We start from the raw sequence: 19,003 nt of genomic DNA, 5'->3' as shown, positions 1-19,003 counted from the left end.
ATTTCATCACAAAAGGAATATACAGGCTGTATATAAAGACAAATGACACCATATTACTTGACTCTTGGCCAGCAGGACTGAAAATGGGAAATATACTAAAAACTCTGTCATTTCAATGATACCACTAAATCTTCATCCAGTTAGATTTAGTAGCATGATTGAAATAAGCGATGTCTCCAAATGTTTCACCTAGTTAAATCTTTTCCTTCCATTTCTGGACTTTCTAAAATAAAAATGTTCTACCTGCCAAACAGTGAAGTCGATTATGAGGGGCTTTGCTGATAGTAACCAAGTTAATTCACTTGCAATCAAAATAAAACCGTGTTTCTAGAGGTCAAGGACTAATTAGTTAATTGAAAACTTAGTTAACATTTTAATATTAAAGTATACTCTCCAGACATCTATAGAAATAACACGTGTATGATCCACTTTGGAAGTAAAACTTACAGTGAGAGAAGAAAAGACTTTTGCTTATATGTACACTACAATATTTTGTTTAATTAACTTTTTAAAAAAATTTTTATTTATTTTTGGCAGTGTTGGGTCTTCGTTGCTGCACGCGGGCTTTCTCTGTCGTGGTGAATGGGGGCTACTCTTCGTTGCGGTGCGCGGGCTTCTCATTGGGTGGCTTCTCTTGTTGTGGAGCACGGGCTCTAGGCACGCGGGCTTTAGTAGTTGCAGCACGTGGGCTCAGTGGCTGCGGCACGCAGGCCCTAGAGCGCGCGGGCTTCAGTAGTTGTGGTGCATGGGCTCAGTAATTGTGGCTCGCGGGCTCTAGAGCGCAGGCTCAGTAGTTGTGGCGCATGGGCTTAGTTGCTCCGCAGCATGTGGGATCTTCGCGGACCAGGGCTCGAACCCGTGTCCCCTGCATTGGCAGACGGATTCTTAACCACTGCGCCACCAGGGAAGTCCCATGTTTAATTAACTTTAATCTGAATTAAAGTTTTAGTCCCATAAGGTTCTAAAGTAACCACGGCATCAGAAAAAAGAATAATAAATGCATCAAAAGGCATATTCAATGCCTTATTCTTTTCTCAAAGGTTGGGCTAGGAGGGAACAGAGTAGCCTAATCATTCAATATACATTAGGTCCTGCATAACACTTGTATGCATTTATTTAGCTCAGGTTCCTAGTTAAAATGACCAAGCAGTTGTCCGTGTTACCCCCCAGTTCCTGCCCTTTCCAGCTGTCCTCCCAGATCAACAGAATAACGAGAAGCTGGGCAATGTGGATGTGGCAGCTGTAGAAGGTCGTGGTGACCCTTGAAGGAGGCTTTGAGAAGCTGAGCCTCACGGACTCAGGAGGCTTACCGAGTGGGCTTACTGCCAGTCTCACCACTAGGGGCTGGGGATTCCTGGGGGCTCCCACTCTATTACTACATAGCTCCTTAAAGGTGAAACCTTTCTCTCTCAATCTCTCCTAAATCCATTCAGCCACTGAAACATGTTATAGTTGTCAAACATCAAAGCACATTTTTAAGGTCATGCAAGTACACTTGAAGATTTTCTTTCATCCAATCAACAAATATTTATGAAACTGCCAGGCAGTATGCTAGTCAATGAGGATAAAAGAGGAAAAGGTAAAGGGCCTTGTAACCATGTGAGAGAGAAATGCAAACAAAGAATCAGTACCATGTGGTTGGTGTGTGTCATGTTAGAGACAGAGGGCCATGGGCGGAACAAAAGAGGAAACACTTCACTTCACCTAGGTGGGCAGGGAAGCCATCACACTGCAGAGGACCTCAAAGCAGAATCTCAAAAGGGACAGAAACAAGTTGTCCAAGCAGGGGGGAGTACTGCATTCAGGTCAGAGGAGGGCACGGCCTGTGTGAGTCCCACAGGCTGGGCACCAGAGTGGAGGAGGAGGAGCTGGAGAGGATAGCAAGGGCCAGGGCACAGAAAGTCTAGAATGCCATCTTAGGGAACTCAGATTTTGTCCTGATGTCAATGGGAAGTCGCCAGAGGACTCTCAGCAGATGAGAGATAGAGGTCTGGGGCTGGGGTGGAGGCAATGGATTGCCCTGCTATATTTTTTTCCCTGTAGCATTTATTATCTTTTACTGCTCTATGTAATTATTACATTTAGTGTTGCTCTCTCCTCATGAGAATGTGAGCTCTGTGAGGGTGGAGACCTTTGGCTCTCTTGTTCACTGACGTTCTAAATTAGAAGTGTCAGACATACAAGTGACATCGATAAATATTTTATGACTTGGGACTTCCCTGGTGGTCCAGTGGTTAAGAATCCGCCTTCCAATGCAGGGGACGCAGGTTCGATTCCTGGTCGGGGAGCTAAGATCCCACATGCCACAGGGCAACTAAGCCTGTGCACTGCAACTACAGAGTCCACGCGCTCTGGAGCCTACGCGCAACAACTACAGAGAAGCCCCCGCGCCGCAGGGAAGAGCCTGCGTGCCGCAAAGAAAGATCCCGCATGCCACAACTAAGACCTGACGCAGCCAAAAATAAATAAATTTTAAAATATATATGTTATGACTTAATCGAATGAATGAGTGGTGTGGTCAGAACATAGCTTCAGAAGGATCATTCCAGGGACCGTTTTGATGGTGACCTTAGAGATAGGGAGAGCAGTTGGGAGGCTACTCAAAGTACCCAAGTCAGAAGCCACAAGGGTCTGAACTAAGACAGCGGGAACCAAGGCAGGGAGACGAGGTGGAAGGCAGTAGTGCAGGTAAGAATGATGCTTACCGGAAGTCAGGGCAGTGAAATGTAGGGGAGAGTGCAGCCTGGATGTGTAGTGAGGGGGAGAGAAGAGAGGACCCTGATGGGTGCTAGGAGCTGGGTTTACCTCGGTAGAAGCTGCCAACTCTCCTCGGAACAGGATCATTGTACAGGTGTCTGTTTTCTTTGGGGACAGTGCCATCATCAGAGTGGGGGTCATGATACGCTCCACCCTGAGATAAAAAATAGGTTTATAAAAAGTAAACAACAGAGAGATAATGAGGTAGCCTGTGAACGTAGAACAGTGCCTAATTGATCTATAATTTACTCCGGGATCTATTTAAGAGAAAACTCAGAATTATGGCATGAGGAAAACTGCTTACTTTATAAGCCAGTTCGAATTATCTGTGGGAGATTGGGTACGAATAAATCTTAAAAGATAGACCGTAATGATGTTGAGTGACCAATCTTTACAGACATGTTCTACTGTAAAAGGTAGCAGCTCTAGAAAATTCAGACCTCAGACTTCTGCCGTGCATGGAATGAAGAGGTGCCTTCTCTGGAGGACTCCTTAACGGAAGATCGCGCCACGGTCATCTCTGGAGGGAGTTGCTCTCCGGGCTGGAAGTCAAATTTCAAAGGATTTATAAGAGTGTCCTGTTCCTAGGGATGAAAATCACCTAAATTGCCATGGGTTTTATTTGGTATAACCAGTACCTTAACTGGCTAAAATTAAAAATGTGAATTGGTTAAAACACAAATTGTCCCATAAAAGAGTGAATCATCTGATGAATGTAAAATAAGTCAAACAAATGTCACACAGATGGAAAGTGAAATTCTCATTAAAGTTAATGCAGCAGGGAATGAATTACTCTGAAAATAGTTCAATTAATTATTAAAAACAAAGAAAATTATCTTCCTAATATATAGAAAGTCATGGTCTGAGCAGCACTCAATTAGAATAGAGATTCTGTTAGTTAATCCAAAATTTCTCTAGCAGATTTTAGGCTGAGTTCTCAAAAAAGAACTACAGATGCAAAATTATTTTTCATGAAGGACTTACATGGCAGATTAAGATGAAAACAAACGTTCTTTGGCTATATCAAGGAATTGAATCAGTACCCTTAATAATTTCTGTCTTAAAAACTCCCTAACTACTGTAGTTTTTGTACTTAAGTTCTCTTCTTAATCTTCTCTAGGATAACAGTACTTATACTTCACGTATTTTCTTAATAATCATGACAGCACTCATCTCCGGAGACACTACCTATTTCTCTCAAGGAAGTGAGTCACAAGCTAAAAGCAGCCTTGGTCCACAGTGGTGTTCATTGAGGGGAAAAGTAGCATTTTCTACCCTCAGAAAAAAAAGATTAAGGAATAAAATTACCAAGCCATTCAGAGGAGTTAGCTGAATTGCATATCTGTATATTATGCACAGAAAGAGTATTATTTTGAGCCTTACATGGTGTGTCAAAAACGGTTTATTTAAAATTTAAAATATGATTTTCTCTTTCTTCCCCTCACTCCCCAAATGTACTACGAAAGGATTCTGGGCAGGAAATTATCCAATGTAGCCTTTCTTCTTTCTACTTTGTGACAAGATCTCATTTGAATTTTATCACCTGCATTGTTTACAAAGACCTCTACATCGAACATAAACTCTAAGCGACAGAGCCAGTCCAGTCCCCTTGCTCTTGAAGGTGCCTACAGCACTTTGCAAGAGAGTTGATTCCCATCATTATTCACAGCTTCAGTTACTTGTCAAGCCAATCTGCCATCTTTGTGCCTTTAAACTTGTACTTTCTTGCAGCTTGGTACTGCATTTCCTGAACTGGACTTAAAATTCAGCAACAGTTGGATCTGTGTTTAGCCGACAGTTATTGTTTTATAATTAGCTTATTTCCACCACGTTCATGAAGCCTTTTCTCTAGCACTCTCAGAGAGCCAGTCCATTTGTCCATTTTCCAAGGTATAGTTTTTTTGTTTTTTGTTTTTAACTTCTTCTCTATTTACACTATGCTTAATGCTAACACACTTTACTGGCTTTGACCTCCATGTAACGTCTATGTGTAGCTGCCAGACTCTAGACATCTTTCTAGGCCCTAAATGATCCCTTCTCTCTAGAGGGGCTCCTCCGACGACTGCTCTGACTCCAATCATGACATCTCCTACCCCTCCTCTCACCTGGGCCCCAGACAGTCTTTCCAACCTCGTGGAGAACATCTCTGCATAGGGGCCCAGGGTCACGCTTCAACCTCAATATGTCAGCATGACATGATGCAAAAAGCTCTGGCCTAGGGACCTGGACATTGCCTCAGCATCCCAGCTCCACCCTGAACTAGTTGGGTAAACTTGGGCAATCCACCCAACCTCTCAGAGCCCCAGGATCCCAGCTCCACCCTGAACTAGTTGGGTAAACTTGGGCAATCCACCCAACCTCTCAGAGCCTCAGCATGCTCATCTGTGCAACAGAGGGGTTGAATGAGGTGACTTCAAGTCCTCTCTTCTACTCTGAAAAGGAGCTCCTAGAAGAGAAACCTTGAAGGCTTCTTTTTTTCTATATTCAATCCTTCAATTCACAAGTCCCGTGTCTACTTCTGAGGAGTCTTTAGACCCACTCTTTCTCTGTCTTCCCACTGGTACTGACTTAGTCCAGAACATATTCTCCTCACCCCATGCTTGGATTATTGCAAAAGCCACTCTAAATCTTGCATTTTTTCACTCCAGCCACGTGGCCCAAGTTGCAATCCCACAACCCACCATGCTACTTAAGGTCTCAATTATCCTCTTAACTTCCTGATATCCTTTTTGGCCCTCCCTCGAGCCTCTTTCCTGATGTCCACTCTACTTTCTTCCACTGGTGAAACCCCCAACATCTCAGAAGTTTCTGCTCAGATTCCACCCCTGCCCCCTGGGGGCCTCCTACAACCCCCCGCTGGGACTGTGCCACTCCCCTCTGCCCCTGCGGTGCACACAGCTCTAGCACAGTGTGGGCATGCAGCCTTACAGTATTATTACCACCTATCTATTGGCAAGTGTCATCCCACCACCTCCAGCCCATACATTCTAAGAGGACGGGGACCACATCTTTTTCATCAGAGCCTATCATTGTGCCTAGCTCAGTAAATGCCTGAATACGTCTTCATCCTTTCGCCACAAAACCTCTCTCCACATCTGAGCTCTAAGCAAGGCCTTCAGTTGCTCCTAAAGCCATTTCTGACTGCTCCTGCTCACAATGATCTCTCCCTGTCCTCAAGTACCTTTTATAGCCAGTGCCACAGAAATCTGGTTCTTAATTATTTCATTTTTATCATGTATAATTTAATCTTCCTTGAGAGAAGATAAATTTCTCAAGAGCAAGAACCCTGCCTCAGACTCCTTTGAGTGCCCAAGAATACCCAGCATAGAGAAGGTATTCAGTGTCTAAAGAACAGCCCCCATCATCCCAGAAGCAGTAGCAACAACGAAGACATTTACTCTGTGCCTGGCATAGGGCACACAGTGCTTTATACACCATGTTTAATCCTCACAATAACACTCAGATGAGGAATCAAGGCACAGAAAGATTATATCACTTCCCCAAATTTACAGAGTTTGAAGCACACTGCAGGACTGGCTGCCTGGCTTTCCAGCTCAAGATCTGCCTGGCTTTCCAGCTCAAGATCTTAGCTGCTTTGCTACACCAACTGCTCAGTTACTGACAGTCTCCCCCTCCCCAGCACTCATCTTGCTAAGCTTCCCACTGCACAGTCCATCTTATTTTCTGGAGCTCTGACACATGCTGATGAACCAATTTTTGTATCCTCTAAAAGGAGAGTACTTTTCCTACATGACAGTCTTTTCTTCTTCTAACACTGGTTTTTCTCCACCTTCATTTCTTTGATGCAGGTGAATGTTTCATATCACGAAAATATAATTTTAAAAATATGTGTTCTATTACAAGAATGCTGCTTCTTTTAAACAGGTTAGTGTCAGTTCTAGAGTCTGAAGATCAGTAAGATAGAGGGAGCATTATGCTAAAAACATTGCCTTGAGATTTAAAAACAACCCAAAAGACTGAAAATTAGCATTTATCCTGGCCTGAAGTTATATTTACCTATAGTTCTGGATTAATTTAAAACTTTTCAATTCAGTTAAGATATCGAGTAAGGTATTAGCAAAAGGGTTTGATTTAAGCAAATGTGGTTTGGAGAGATTAGAGAAAATCCCCATGAATTCACAATGAATTTTGAGAAAATTAAAAACTAACCCATATAGCTGATGAATTCTGTAATAAATCAAAATAGGATTCTCTAATGCAAATCAAAACTACAATTAGGTACCACCTCATGTCGGTCAGAATGGCCATCAATAAAAAGTCTACAAATAACAAATGCTGGAGAGGGTGTGGAGAAAAGGGAACCCTCCTACACTGTTACTGGGAACGTAAGTTGGTGCAGCCACTGTGGAAAACAGTATGGAGGTTCCTCAGAAAAGTAAAAATAGAATTACCATATGATCCAGCAATCCCACTCCTGGGCATATATCTGGACAAAACTATAATTTAAAAAGATACCTGCACCCCTATGTTCACAGCAGCACTATTCACAATAGCCAAGACATGGAAACAACCTAAATGTCTATCGACAGATGAATGGATAAAGAAGATGCGGTACATATATACAATGGAATACTACTCAGCCATAAAAAAGAATGAAATAATGCCATTTGCAGCAACATGGATGCAACCAGAGAGTATCATATTAAGTGAAGTAAGTCAGAAGGAGAAAGACAAATACCATATGATATCACTTACATGTGGAATCTAAAATATGACACAAATGAACCTATCTATGAAACAGAAACAAAATCAGGGACATAGAGGACAGACTGGTGGTTGCCAAGGGGGAGGGAGGTGAGAGAGGGTTGGATTTGGAGTTTGGGATTAGCAGATGCAAACTGGTATATACAGAATGGATAAACAACAAGGTCCTACTGTACAGCACAGGGAACTATATTCCGTATCCTGTGATAAACCATAATGGAAAAGAATATGAAAAAGAATGTATATGTATGTATAACTGAGTCACTTTGCTGTACAGCAATAATTAACACATTGTAATTCAACTATACTTCAATAAAAAATAAATGAAAAAAAAAATAGGACAAAATATGAACAAAATATGCCAGAAAGGAACATTTAAGAAAGGAAACAGATTTTGAAAAACAAGCTTTCTGTGTTGAGTACTCAACAATTAGCTTCAAAAACTAAAAAAAAAATGTTTTAACAGATTAGTCCTTCAAATATTGCTTCCTTAAATGTGTCCTATCAAGAAAGTATGACCTCCTGCAGTAGGGACAACTGCACACTGACCCCATCACATCCCCGCACCACCTTCCCACGATGAGCCGACAGATCTGGTCAAGGTCCTAAGTTGTACCTGAGGTGATAAGAGCTGCAGGCTGTTGGCTCTGGCCGCCATCCCTTGCCCTACGCTCAAGCTTCCATCCAAGCCTTTGGCTCTCACTTTGTCCCGGGTCACATACATGGAATGCCTGTGTGGACGCTGCTGGGAGGAGAAGGGGCTGGTGTAGCCAAGCCCGTACGAAAAGGATTCATGAGGCGCAGACAGCGAATGGGAATGGCTGCTGTCCATGTGTTCGGGCAGCTTCAACTCCTCCATTGTCTTAGAATGCCTGGTTGTGGTTCGGCGTGAGTCAAGAGTGCCCTCACTTCGGTTATTTCTCCCCGAGGGGCTGAGCAAAGTTCTTGTGTCGCTGTGCCTGGTGAGGGTTGGGCTGGTGGGAGAGTTCAAGTCCAAACAGCTGGATGGGAAGTACCTACTGGTGCTGGACTCTGCGATCTGGGCCCTGGCTTCGGAAAGGTTGCTCACAGACTTGGAGTCACTCAATGCCCCATGGCTTTTGGCCTTGGTCCTATAGGAAGGACTCCTAGAGGACTGGGGAATGGTGTCGATGTAGCTATGCCGACTCTGCTTTTCACTGGGCTGCAGCGTCCCGGCTTTGCTCTGAGAACTTTCCATAAATGAGTGCCGGTTCTGCTGAGATCTGCTGCTTGACTTGAGGTACTTCGTGCCCGGGCCTTCCGAAGGCTTTGGGTCAATATTAAAATCAAACTCTGTCTTTGATTTGGCTTCTTTTGGGCTGAGAAGGTGTGGTATGTTGTTGTTGGTCAGATCTTTGCTGGTAGACCCAGGCTGGCTGCCCGCTTGGTAGGTTTTGGTGTGCATGGGACTAAGAGTAGCTCCAGCAAGGTTTCCGTTCAGGAAGCTTTCGTTGGCAGGAAGACCTTCGTCAGCCCGGGGCAGACCCACACCTAGGTTCTGGATGTCCTTGCTGTTAGATCTGTGATGAGACTGCAAAGCCGCACTTTTGCTGGCTTGGTTTCTATGTCAAAAACGAAAGAAGTATATCAGTTTCCCTCAAGAGCAGACGCACAAAAAGTATCATTAAAACAAAAAAGAACAAATACCTAAAACACTGCAAAGACTAAAAACAGTAACTCTCGCAAACATGTGACTATAAATAACACGTAATCTATCAGTAAGAAGTAAGTTGCTTAGATCAAGTCACTCTGCCACAAAGCACTGGTCCTGATGAAGCGCTTTGGCATTCTTCAATGCTCAGCTAACTTACTGCCAACACAGCTTCTAACTGATAATCTGGGCAAACTTGCTTTTGCTATGTTGGTGCTCACATGGGTGTGTGCTATAGAAAGCCTGCAAAGAAGAAGAGGGCTGAGCTATAGGCAAACTCTCTATAACTCTTTCTCTGCTTGAACATCAGAAGGAGACACTGAGACTTGCAGATCACTGTGTTCCTTGAACTTCGTTTTTATTCGTAAAACTCACAGCCTGCCTCAGAGGTACACACTCACAGCACATACACACAAGCACCAATGTCTCTTTTGTCTTTAGCCTGTATAATCAACGAATGAGAATTCTACCAAGGTACTCAAGAAAAGAAAATGATACTCTGAAAAGACGTGTGAACTGCCTAGTGAGGTTTGTTGGAAAACATGATGATCAACGTTTATGTATTAGAGAAGCGGCAATACTCGGGGCATGTCAGTGTCAGATACCACCTGTATACTAAACAGGAGCATGTCTCTAACTGGATCACAGGGATCTAAACAGGTAATTTCTCTCCAAAAGACACAATTTATTCTCTTCTTCATTTCACACTTCATTATTCCAAATGGGCTGAGGCTTCATTTGGACTGAAATCTTTAGGACTGAAAGCTTCATTTCCTACTTGGTTTAAAATACAAAATATAAGTCCTGAGGAAAACCCTGTCCTCTATCTGAAAGCTGAAGCTGACATCGCAGCAAGGTCAGTTTGTTCTACTGTAACTATTTAAAGGACCAAATTGTGGTTTGAGATAGGTAAGAATCCTTTTAAATGAACAATAACTTACACAATTCCCTTTTTACTATGCATTCCAAAAAATTTGCTGCATATATTGCTATTGCTAAAGACGGTTTGATCTGGGAGAGTTTTGTTCCCATTGCACACTAATTAGAGGAATAGTCACATTTTTTTCCCCTGTAGAGTGGTAATCTGTGAAACTATGCCTTCCTATTTTCTCTATGAGAATCCACTCGTTCAGGCATCAAAGGTAAGGGCCCTCATCCTTTCCTCCTACCTTTCAGAGGAGTGTTAAAAAGTATCTGATATCAAGCATGCCTGTAATAGTGTGGAAGGCCTCATCTCCAAAACGCACTTACTAATATCTCTCCCAATCGGGTCACAAAAATTGCAACATTAAATAAGGTCACTTAAATATGAGCTAACTGACAGGATCAGAGTCCATGGATACTGACAACTGATTTGTCTGTTTTCTTCTGTCTTTTTCCATGACCGTATCTACTGCCTCATCCTGATTTACAAGCAAAACCTAGAAAACCTACAAAAATAAGTGTTTTATGGTTTATCTAGGAATAATACAGAAAATATTGCTGTTATTTTGGGTGAAGAAAATCAATTTTGTATAGTTTATTTCAACCTAAATAAATGTGGATTTTGTTTAAAAAAGAAAAATATGAGCTAACTAAATGGCAGACCCCAGACCCAGAAAGAAATTACAAAGAAAGGAAAGTTTCACTTTCTGTTAAATGATGTTAACAGAGTCTATCTCCAGATCTATAGAGGACAGTCCTTATGTCAGGTTTTAAACCATTAGAGTTGTTTGTCAACTTATATCCTGGTAACTAAAATATCTCAGCAACTTCTCAAAAAACCCAAATGATGATAGACAGTCTCACCCATAAATAGATCTGACTAAGTGTGTTGGTTATTCCCCACGTTCCCAACCCCCAATCCATTCTCCATTCCTCTCTGCCCCATCCTGGGTCTGGGGAACCCAACACTACAGAGTGTGACCCAGCCTCCCTTGTCACCTAACTCCCAGTTGGGCTTAGCAGTGCAAGGGGCTGGGGGCTGTCTCCCCCGGCAGTGGCTCCCTGACTCAGATCATAGCTGTGCCTCTAGATTACAGCTCCCACAGGGTGGTTTCCCCTGCCTGGCTCCCCTGGACTCTCACAACCCTATTTCTTCCTCTTTCTCCTTCAGGCCTAGAGAGGGTAATCGCAGAGATAACTCATGCAGATGTTGTGAAATGTCCGAAGCTCCAAAGAGGACATCCAGAAAAGGGTAGAGAAGAGTGAAGATACCTGCTAGAGCTTTTGAAACTCTTGGAAACACTGCTCTCAATGTGGAGCACAAACCTACGTATGTTAGGAAGAACATATTCATAGTAACATAAGATATACTTTCTAATGTGAAAAGAGAGGCTATAAAGTTAAGGTGGAAACATTTGTCACAGAGTTAGGTTTCCCATAAATGTACAAAGTGCCTAAACCGCTATTCTGAAAGTTTCTGTCTCGGTATTAATCTGAAGCCACTGAGCTCTGCACACAACTCCTACATAGAAAGGGCATCATATTGTCTTCAAATTGGAGCTCTGCCAAAGCACAATAAAAAACTGCTTTGGAAATTCCATAGATCTCTTTGACACACAACTGTAAGGAATCCGTGTTAAACTGCCAACCACTTAAGAGGATTTTATATATAAACCCTTCTTAAATGGTTGGCAGGATGGATAAATAGATGGTTAATTTCTAGTTAAAATAACTTTTCAAACCAAACATCAAAGACGCAAAACTACATTTTTATGTGGAAGACTGGCGAAGCAGGACTGCTGAGAGGGCAGTGTGTGGCAGGATGAAGCACCATCCCACCATGTCCAAGGTGAGCAGAACCTCAGGAGAGTCTGAAGGAGACTTAGGCAAGGGCTAGGTAATGCAGAGTCCACTGCCTCTCCTACAGAGACATGAACGTGGAAGACAGAAGACAGGGTGTGTGAGGATATGTGTATGAGGATACTGGTGTGTCTCAGGGACAATGCAGGGCACCACCACGATATGGTGCCCTGAACATCTCTACAATGGTGCTAGGAAGTCCAATGGAGCCATGGTTTGTGCGGAATTAGTGTCCCCAACAAGAGCTTCCATGGAGGAAATATGGACCATAGGCAAGCGTGGAGCAGAAATATTTCCAGATACGTGTAAACTGAGCTAATGGTTTCTTTCCTACAGAAACCATTTAGGACTGTTTCCTTAATATATTTAATACAGTGTCAAGACCTGAAAACAAATTCTTCCAGAGATTTTTATTTACTTATAATTTTTATTCTCATCTGCTTCAAAAGGCGATTTTGTAGGACTCCTCAAAAACCCATATGAACCGTATCCTCATGGCCACACACATCCTCCTTGACAGATCCCTGAAGAGGGTTCCCAAGGAGAGCCATGGATCCCCATGGGGATTTCTCCCAAGTGAGTCATTACAGGACGAATACACAGGCCTCCTTTTATGGTATGGTTATACCACCAATCACTACAGCACAAATCAAAAATTTATCATCAGTCTACTGAACTTTCTATCGAGATCCTTTTTCTTTGCAAATGTAAACTAGAGGAGTCAAGTGACAATCAAGCTAGAAGGGAGACAAAAGCACCTGAACTGGGAGTGACCCCAGATAAGACACAGGCATAATGTGAACCTCCTAAACTCAAAGGAGCAACTGAAAGATGAATACTGGTCCTTGCCTTAGTGCACCGATCTCATGGAAACTGACAACAAAGTGAACACAAACTTGGTGAAATAGAATTTGAATTTGAATCTCCCAGGCCTCCTTGAAAACAAACAGGTAAGAATGTTTTATAAGATGTGAGGGAAACAATGACCAAACCACTCATTTTAAATAGAGAACAGCTATAAAACACAATCACACCATCGCAGTTAAGCAGAGAAAATACAGGGTAAATGGTTATTGCTTATTTATAGATGCACTCACAGATCTAAAAAGTACCAGGTCTTAAGCTTTCAAAATTCCAATTGGTTAAAAATAATTGTTCTATGTGGAGAGAAAGGGGGGACATGGGAAAAAACTTATATAAGAAAAGCTTCACATTAAGAATTATTGTTTTCTACTTCTCTTCTAATAGTAGATAAGAGAAACTATTTCCTATCTTCCATAATTTAAGCAACGCTAGATGACAAGACCAGCTTCTTGGAAGAGGAAGGAAGACAAGGAGAGGAAGGACACTGCCCCTGAAAATGCAGCCAACAGAATTAAGGAATGTCACTTTTGGAGAGAGAACCTGATTGCAGGGTCCAACTCCTTGTGCCCCTCCTTGCTCCCCCCCTCCCCAGGAAATAAATGTTTTTTTAAAGATCATGCTGAAAATTACATTAGAAAGCATCAATTTTAATCACTATCTACCAAACTAACTTTACTATTTCTATATTCTTATTCTTATGAAAAACTAATTTCTCAACTCAATGATTAAAAGACAAGAGCAACAAAAACACAAGCCCCTGCTATGGAGCCAGAACTACTTGGTTCAGTTGCAAAGGTTGTCCTAGGTGCCTTCCCACCCACCTGTGTTTGGCATCCTCCGCTCCCTTCAGGAATCCCTTTGCCCTCACGCATCCTTCTTCCTCCAGGAATCACCCCTGGGTCCCATGTACACAGGATCTTCTAGCTCATGAGGCCAGAAACCCCCTTAGTTGCTAACCCATGCTACCTTTCCCAGGGAATGCATAGGTTTCCCTTGGAAAATCTTGTAAAAGATAAGAAAGTCTTTATGACCCACACAACTCTTTAATTATGGTTCTGAATCATGCAATAAGCATAAGAAAGATATTTTTGAATAAGGAGGGCTTTCCTTCTTTTCTCTAATTGCATCATTTAAGCAGCCACCTCCTCCACCTACTTGTAAGACCAATACTGCATCTGTATTTCCTTAAAAGGGAATATTTACCTATTAGACAAAGTGCTGCTTTCCACGTGGTAAGGTTTTCTTTTTGCTGACCTTGAAGGGGAGCGATCCAAAAGTCTCTGGGTTTGGAATGTAGGGTGATTCAAACACTGTTCTGTCAAGTATCTGTCAGCTGGGTCCAACTTCAGTAAATTCTTAGGAAATAAAGTTAGGATTGGAAAGAACATCACAAAGTCAAATTTAAATTGTAATAAAAACCATATTTCTTTTCCTTATAAAAGAAATGCATGGTCATTGCAGAATATCTAGCAAACACAGTTTAGTCCAAAAAAAAAATTTTTAAAGGACTATCTAAATCACCCATAACCTTACCATTGTTGTCCTCTGGGAATATGCCCTCCCAGCCCTTTAAAAAATATCATGTATATATTTTTTCTTTTATAAAATCGGGCTTATATTATACACATAAGTTTTGTATACTGCACTTTTCACTTACTAATCAAAATCATTTTTTACAACATAATTTAAACATCTAAAATATATTTTTATTTTTTATTTTATTTTTGGACGCACCGTGCAGCTTGTGAGATCTTAGTTCCCTGACCAGGGATCGAACCCGAGCCCTCGGCAGTGAAAGCGCGGAGTCCTAACCACTGGACTGCCAGGGAATTCTCTAAAATATATTTTTAAATAAGTATATATTCATATCAAAGAATATACATTCTTCATCTTTTTCTTGTCCTCCTCTCTGGAGGCAGCCCATGGTACCAGCATCTTGTGAATCCTTCCACAGGTACTTTGTATATATCTCTATCTGCTCCTTTTATTTTATCCAAACAGCAGCATACACACAATAGGCTGTACTTAGCTTTCTTTCCACTCAACATTAGATCTTAAGAGATCATTCCATATCAGTAAACAGCCTCAATTTTAGACGTACCTTAGGCAGCATTTTGTTTTCCGTCTTTTATTATTATGAACAATGATGCAACAAATACCTTTACAACATGTTTTAAATGACTACATGGAAGTTTGTGGTATGATTTATTTAATGATTTATTGTTGGATGTTTAGGTGGCTGCCACTTTGCACTATTATAATTAATGCTGTGATGTATACCTGAAATTGTTGCATATATCCATGATCCCTTGCATAGGATAAGTTCCCAGATATGGAACTGGTAGGTAGGCAAACTCTTAAGGATTACCTTCTATGTGTTGCCAAATTACCCCCTAGGAAGGCTGTCTCAAATAGTACTTCTCTGAGCAATTGAGAGTCTACCAATTTCCTGGCACCCTCATCAACAATAGGCATTATCATTCTTTTTAGCACATACTTGTAAATTAGCTATTTAAAAAATGGTATCTCACAGCTGTTTTAATTCATATCTTTGATTAATAGTGAGGTTGAATATTTTTATGTTTACTTATATTCCTTCTTTTCGTATTTTTCTATTTGTGTAATTGTCCTAATTTATTCGTATGTGTTCTTTATTCATTAAGGTACTAATTTTTTTTTTTAATAACTAAAATGTTTTCTTCTAACATTATTTATCTGATTAGTAATTGGACAAGATTTTTAAAGGTGAATCATTATTAAAATTAGTTGATTTTTGGGCTTCTCTGGTGGTGCAGTGGTTAAGAATCCGTCTGCCAATGGAGGGGACACGGGTTTGAGCCCTGGTCCGGGAGGATCCCACATGCCACGGAGCAACTAAGCCCGTGCGCTACAACTACTGAGCCCGTGTGCCACAACTACTGAAGCCCGTGTGCCTAGAGCCTGTGCTCTGCAACAAGAGAAGCCACTGCCATGAGAAGCCCGCGCACCGCAATGAAGAGTAGCCCTCCGCTCGCTGCAACTAGAGAAAGCCCGCGCGCAGCAACGAAGACCCAAAGCAGCCAAAAATAAATAAATAAACAAACGAACAAATTTTAAAAATAAATAAATAAATTTATTTTAAAAATTAATTGATTTTTATTGACAAGTTAAGCAAATACATAAAGAAGCATAACCTACATAACCTAACACAACTCAATAGAGCACACTGACATTTGTTCTTTTGAGTGATGGGCATTTTCCCTCAGAGAAAGGAAGAAGGGTGAAATTCCAGCATTCCCAAATGCGTCTCTAGCTCACTTTCATTGGCTTTGCCCACAGTCAATTTCTTTGTGATCCAATACTGTACAGTGAGAACAAACCTCAATTTGTTCTCAATAAGCCAGAATTCAATTTCAGACAACCACCTTCAACCCAGCACCACAGAAAATTTGAATTCTGATCCTATCGTATTCTATCCTATGTTGACTCAGGCACAACTCTAAAATTATCTCAACGCTTTCTCCTTCTTTATTAGAAAACAAAAACTGTGGAGGTATATGAAATGATTTTGGTCTTACTGGCAGTTAAGGCAGTTAATATCAAAATGGTTTCAACTGTATGGTACTAGTTAAAAACAAAGGAAATTAAAGTACATACGACCTTTTAGAAGCTAAACATCTACTAGCATTAAAGTGCTATTTTCATTTATTTAAGATTATCAAGGGTAGAAATTGCTGCACATACAATGAACTATTTTTATATTTATGAACACAGCTGTTAATTTTCAAACACTTGGAAGGATGAGGCCATTATGAGGAAAGTATGAAACTTAGTAAATAGTTTCAAAATTCAGTATTTGGGGGAAAAAACAATTTTAACTAAAATAGAGCCCATATAATTATCGTAGCTATTCTTTATATTATTAGGAGCTTTGATTAATTCTGGTAACTTGTATCCCCACTAAAATGGCTGATATGTATAAATAGACACAGGATGAGATGGCCATTTTAGGTATTTATATATGGACAAAATTATCAAATCTGCTTTAGGGGATGGCATAGAGGATAAATTTCTTCATGAAAGGATAAATGGTACTATTTATTTTTCAAATCCATTTTCAAAAATAGCTAAAAGACAAAAGGAATAATTCTATTTATATAACATTCAATAATAACAAGGCAGTATTAAACTTTGGTGATAGAGGTCAAAGTCCTGGTTTTCAAGAGTGGGAAGGGGCACCTGGGAAGGGGTCATGAAGAGATTTCAGGGGTGTTAATAATTTCCTATATCTCAATCCGGGTGGGGTTACATGGATACATTTACATTATAAAGTTTTACTCCGAGGTACATTTATAATTTGTGTACCTTCTAAGTATACGTTTCAATAAAATGTTTATTTAACATTAAAGAAATTTGAGGGTAAATATATTAAATGAATGGGAATTCAACTGTTCAACTTTCAAACTGGTGTAAATGCATAATGGTTCAGGTTATCTTCGTATTTTTATCTGTGTTAGCGTTTACCAGGTGCCACGCTGATACTTGGTAATTACATTTGGTAATGATTTAACAAAAGAAGTTCAGTTATTTTTAACTAAAAGAGACAAAAGGTAGAAAACATGAAATTGTATTTCAGTTCTTCTATTTTACTCTATTTACATTTTAAAAGTTACCAAATAATTAAAGCCCTGATAAATAAATATAGACTGCTTGAAAGAACATATGACAAAACGCAAATGATTTAAGAGATAATTTATGCCTAATTAACCTTAAAGAGCCTTGAGGATTTTTTAAATAGCATCTCTCAATCTGTGTTCAGAAGAACACTAGTGCTGTAGCATTTTATTTTTTTTAAGTATTTAGTATTTAATTAAATTTAGGAAATGCTTCTTTACTGTGGGATTTCTGAAAGCCTTTATAAGTTAATGAATATTGTGACTCTCTAAGAAAGGTCATATGGTAAGTGGCCTTTCCCAAAGGCCACACCCCCTCGCCCACCTCCGCCCCCACACCTATTTACACAGGGTTCCTCGGAACACAGATTAACATAGTTTTAAAGCAGAGCAAAGTTCTGAGAGTGCTGCTCAGCAATTTCCAACTGTGCTAAGTATGCCTTTAAAGGTTCTGTGCACAGTGTAAACTCCTCTGTTTTTGACAGTTGACTGAATGGGCAGAAAATAAAATTGATCCATTGACAAGTATCTTTTTTTTTTAAATAAATTTATTTTATTTATTTACTTTTGGCTGCTTTGGCTCTCTGTTGCTGCACGCGGGCTTCCTCTAGTTGCAGCGAGCGGGGGCTACTCTTTGTTGCGGTGCGTGGGCTTCTCATTGCGGTGGGTGGCTTCTCTTGTTGAGGAGCACGGGCTCTAGGCGCGCAGGCTTCAGCAGTTGTGGCACGCGGGCTCAGTAGTTGTGGCGCACGGGCTTAGCCGTTCCGCAGCATGTGGGATCCTCCCGGACCAGGGCTCGAACCCATGTCCCCTGCACTGGCAGGCAGACCCCCAACCACGGCGCCACCACGGAAGACCCAACAAGTATCTTTTGAAGGTCTACTGTCAAATAACTAGCACTTGCTTATGCACTGGCTGGCTGCAATGAAAGCTGGAGAAATATGAAAAAGTAGTTCTCACTCAAAGGGCTATCTACTTGGGTAGAAAAGCTTGAATAAGAAACTGTGAAAGGGCTTCCCTGGTGGCACAGTGGTTAAGAATCCGCCTGCCGGGCTTCCCTGGTGGCGCAGTGGTTGAGAATCTGCCTGCCAATGCAGGGGACACGGGTTCGAGCCCTGGTCTGGGAAGATCCCACATGCCGCGGAGCAACTAGGCCCGTGAGCCACAACTACTGAGCCTGTGCGTCTGGAGCCTGTGCTCCGCAACAAGAGAGGCCGCGACAGTGAGAGGCCCACGCACCGCAATGAAGAGTGGCCCCCGCTCGCCGCAACTAGAGGAAAGCCCTCGCACAGAAACGAAGACCCAACACAGCCAAAAATAAATAAATAAATAAATAAATAAATTAAAAAATAACAAACTCATGCTTGGGTCCCATCCCAAGCTTTGGAGTTAAAAAAAAAAAAGAATCCGCCTGCCAACGCAGGGAACACGGGTTCAGGCCCTGGTCCGGGAAGATCCCACATGCCGTGGAGCAACTAAGCCCGTGTGCCACAACTACTGAGCCTGCACTCTAGAGCCTGCCAGCCACAACTACTGAGCCTGCATGCCA

General features: G+C 41.4%; 1 protein-coding gene across 2 annotated transcripts in view; it reads right to left on the bottom strand.

Annotated features, from left to right (window-relative positions):
* Positions 1 to 19,003, bottom strand: part of CDKL5 (cyclin dependent kinase like 5) — a 189,594-nt gene that overhangs the window by 15,669 nt on the left and 154,922 nt on the right. For both annotated transcript variants that reach the window (XM_061178360.1, XM_061178359.1), the window contains exons 12-15: positions 14,006 to 14,157; positions 8,099 to 9,065; positions 3,198 to 3,299; positions 2,806 to 2,911 (exon numbers count right to left, since the gene is read on the bottom strand). In XM_061178360.1, the coding sequence (XP_061034343.1) occupies positions 2,806 to 2,911; positions 3,198 to 3,299; positions 8,099 to 9,065; positions 14,006 to 14,157 (1,327 nt within the window). The remainder of the gene's footprint in view (positions 1 to 2,805; positions 2,912 to 3,197; positions 3,300 to 8,098; positions 9,066 to 14,005; positions 14,158 to 19,003) is intronic.

The sequence above is a fragment of the Eubalaena glacialis genome, chromosome X (genome assembly GCF_028564815.1).
Source record: "Eubalaena glacialis isolate mEubGla1 chromosome X, mEubGla1.1.hap2.+ XY, whole genome shotgun sequence".
NCBI lineage: Eukaryota > Metazoa > Chordata > Mammalia > Artiodactyla > Balaenidae > Eubalaena > Eubalaena glacialis.
The sequence above is the reverse complement of the archived record's forward strand: the minus strand, read 5'-3'. Positions and strand labels throughout refer to the sequence as shown.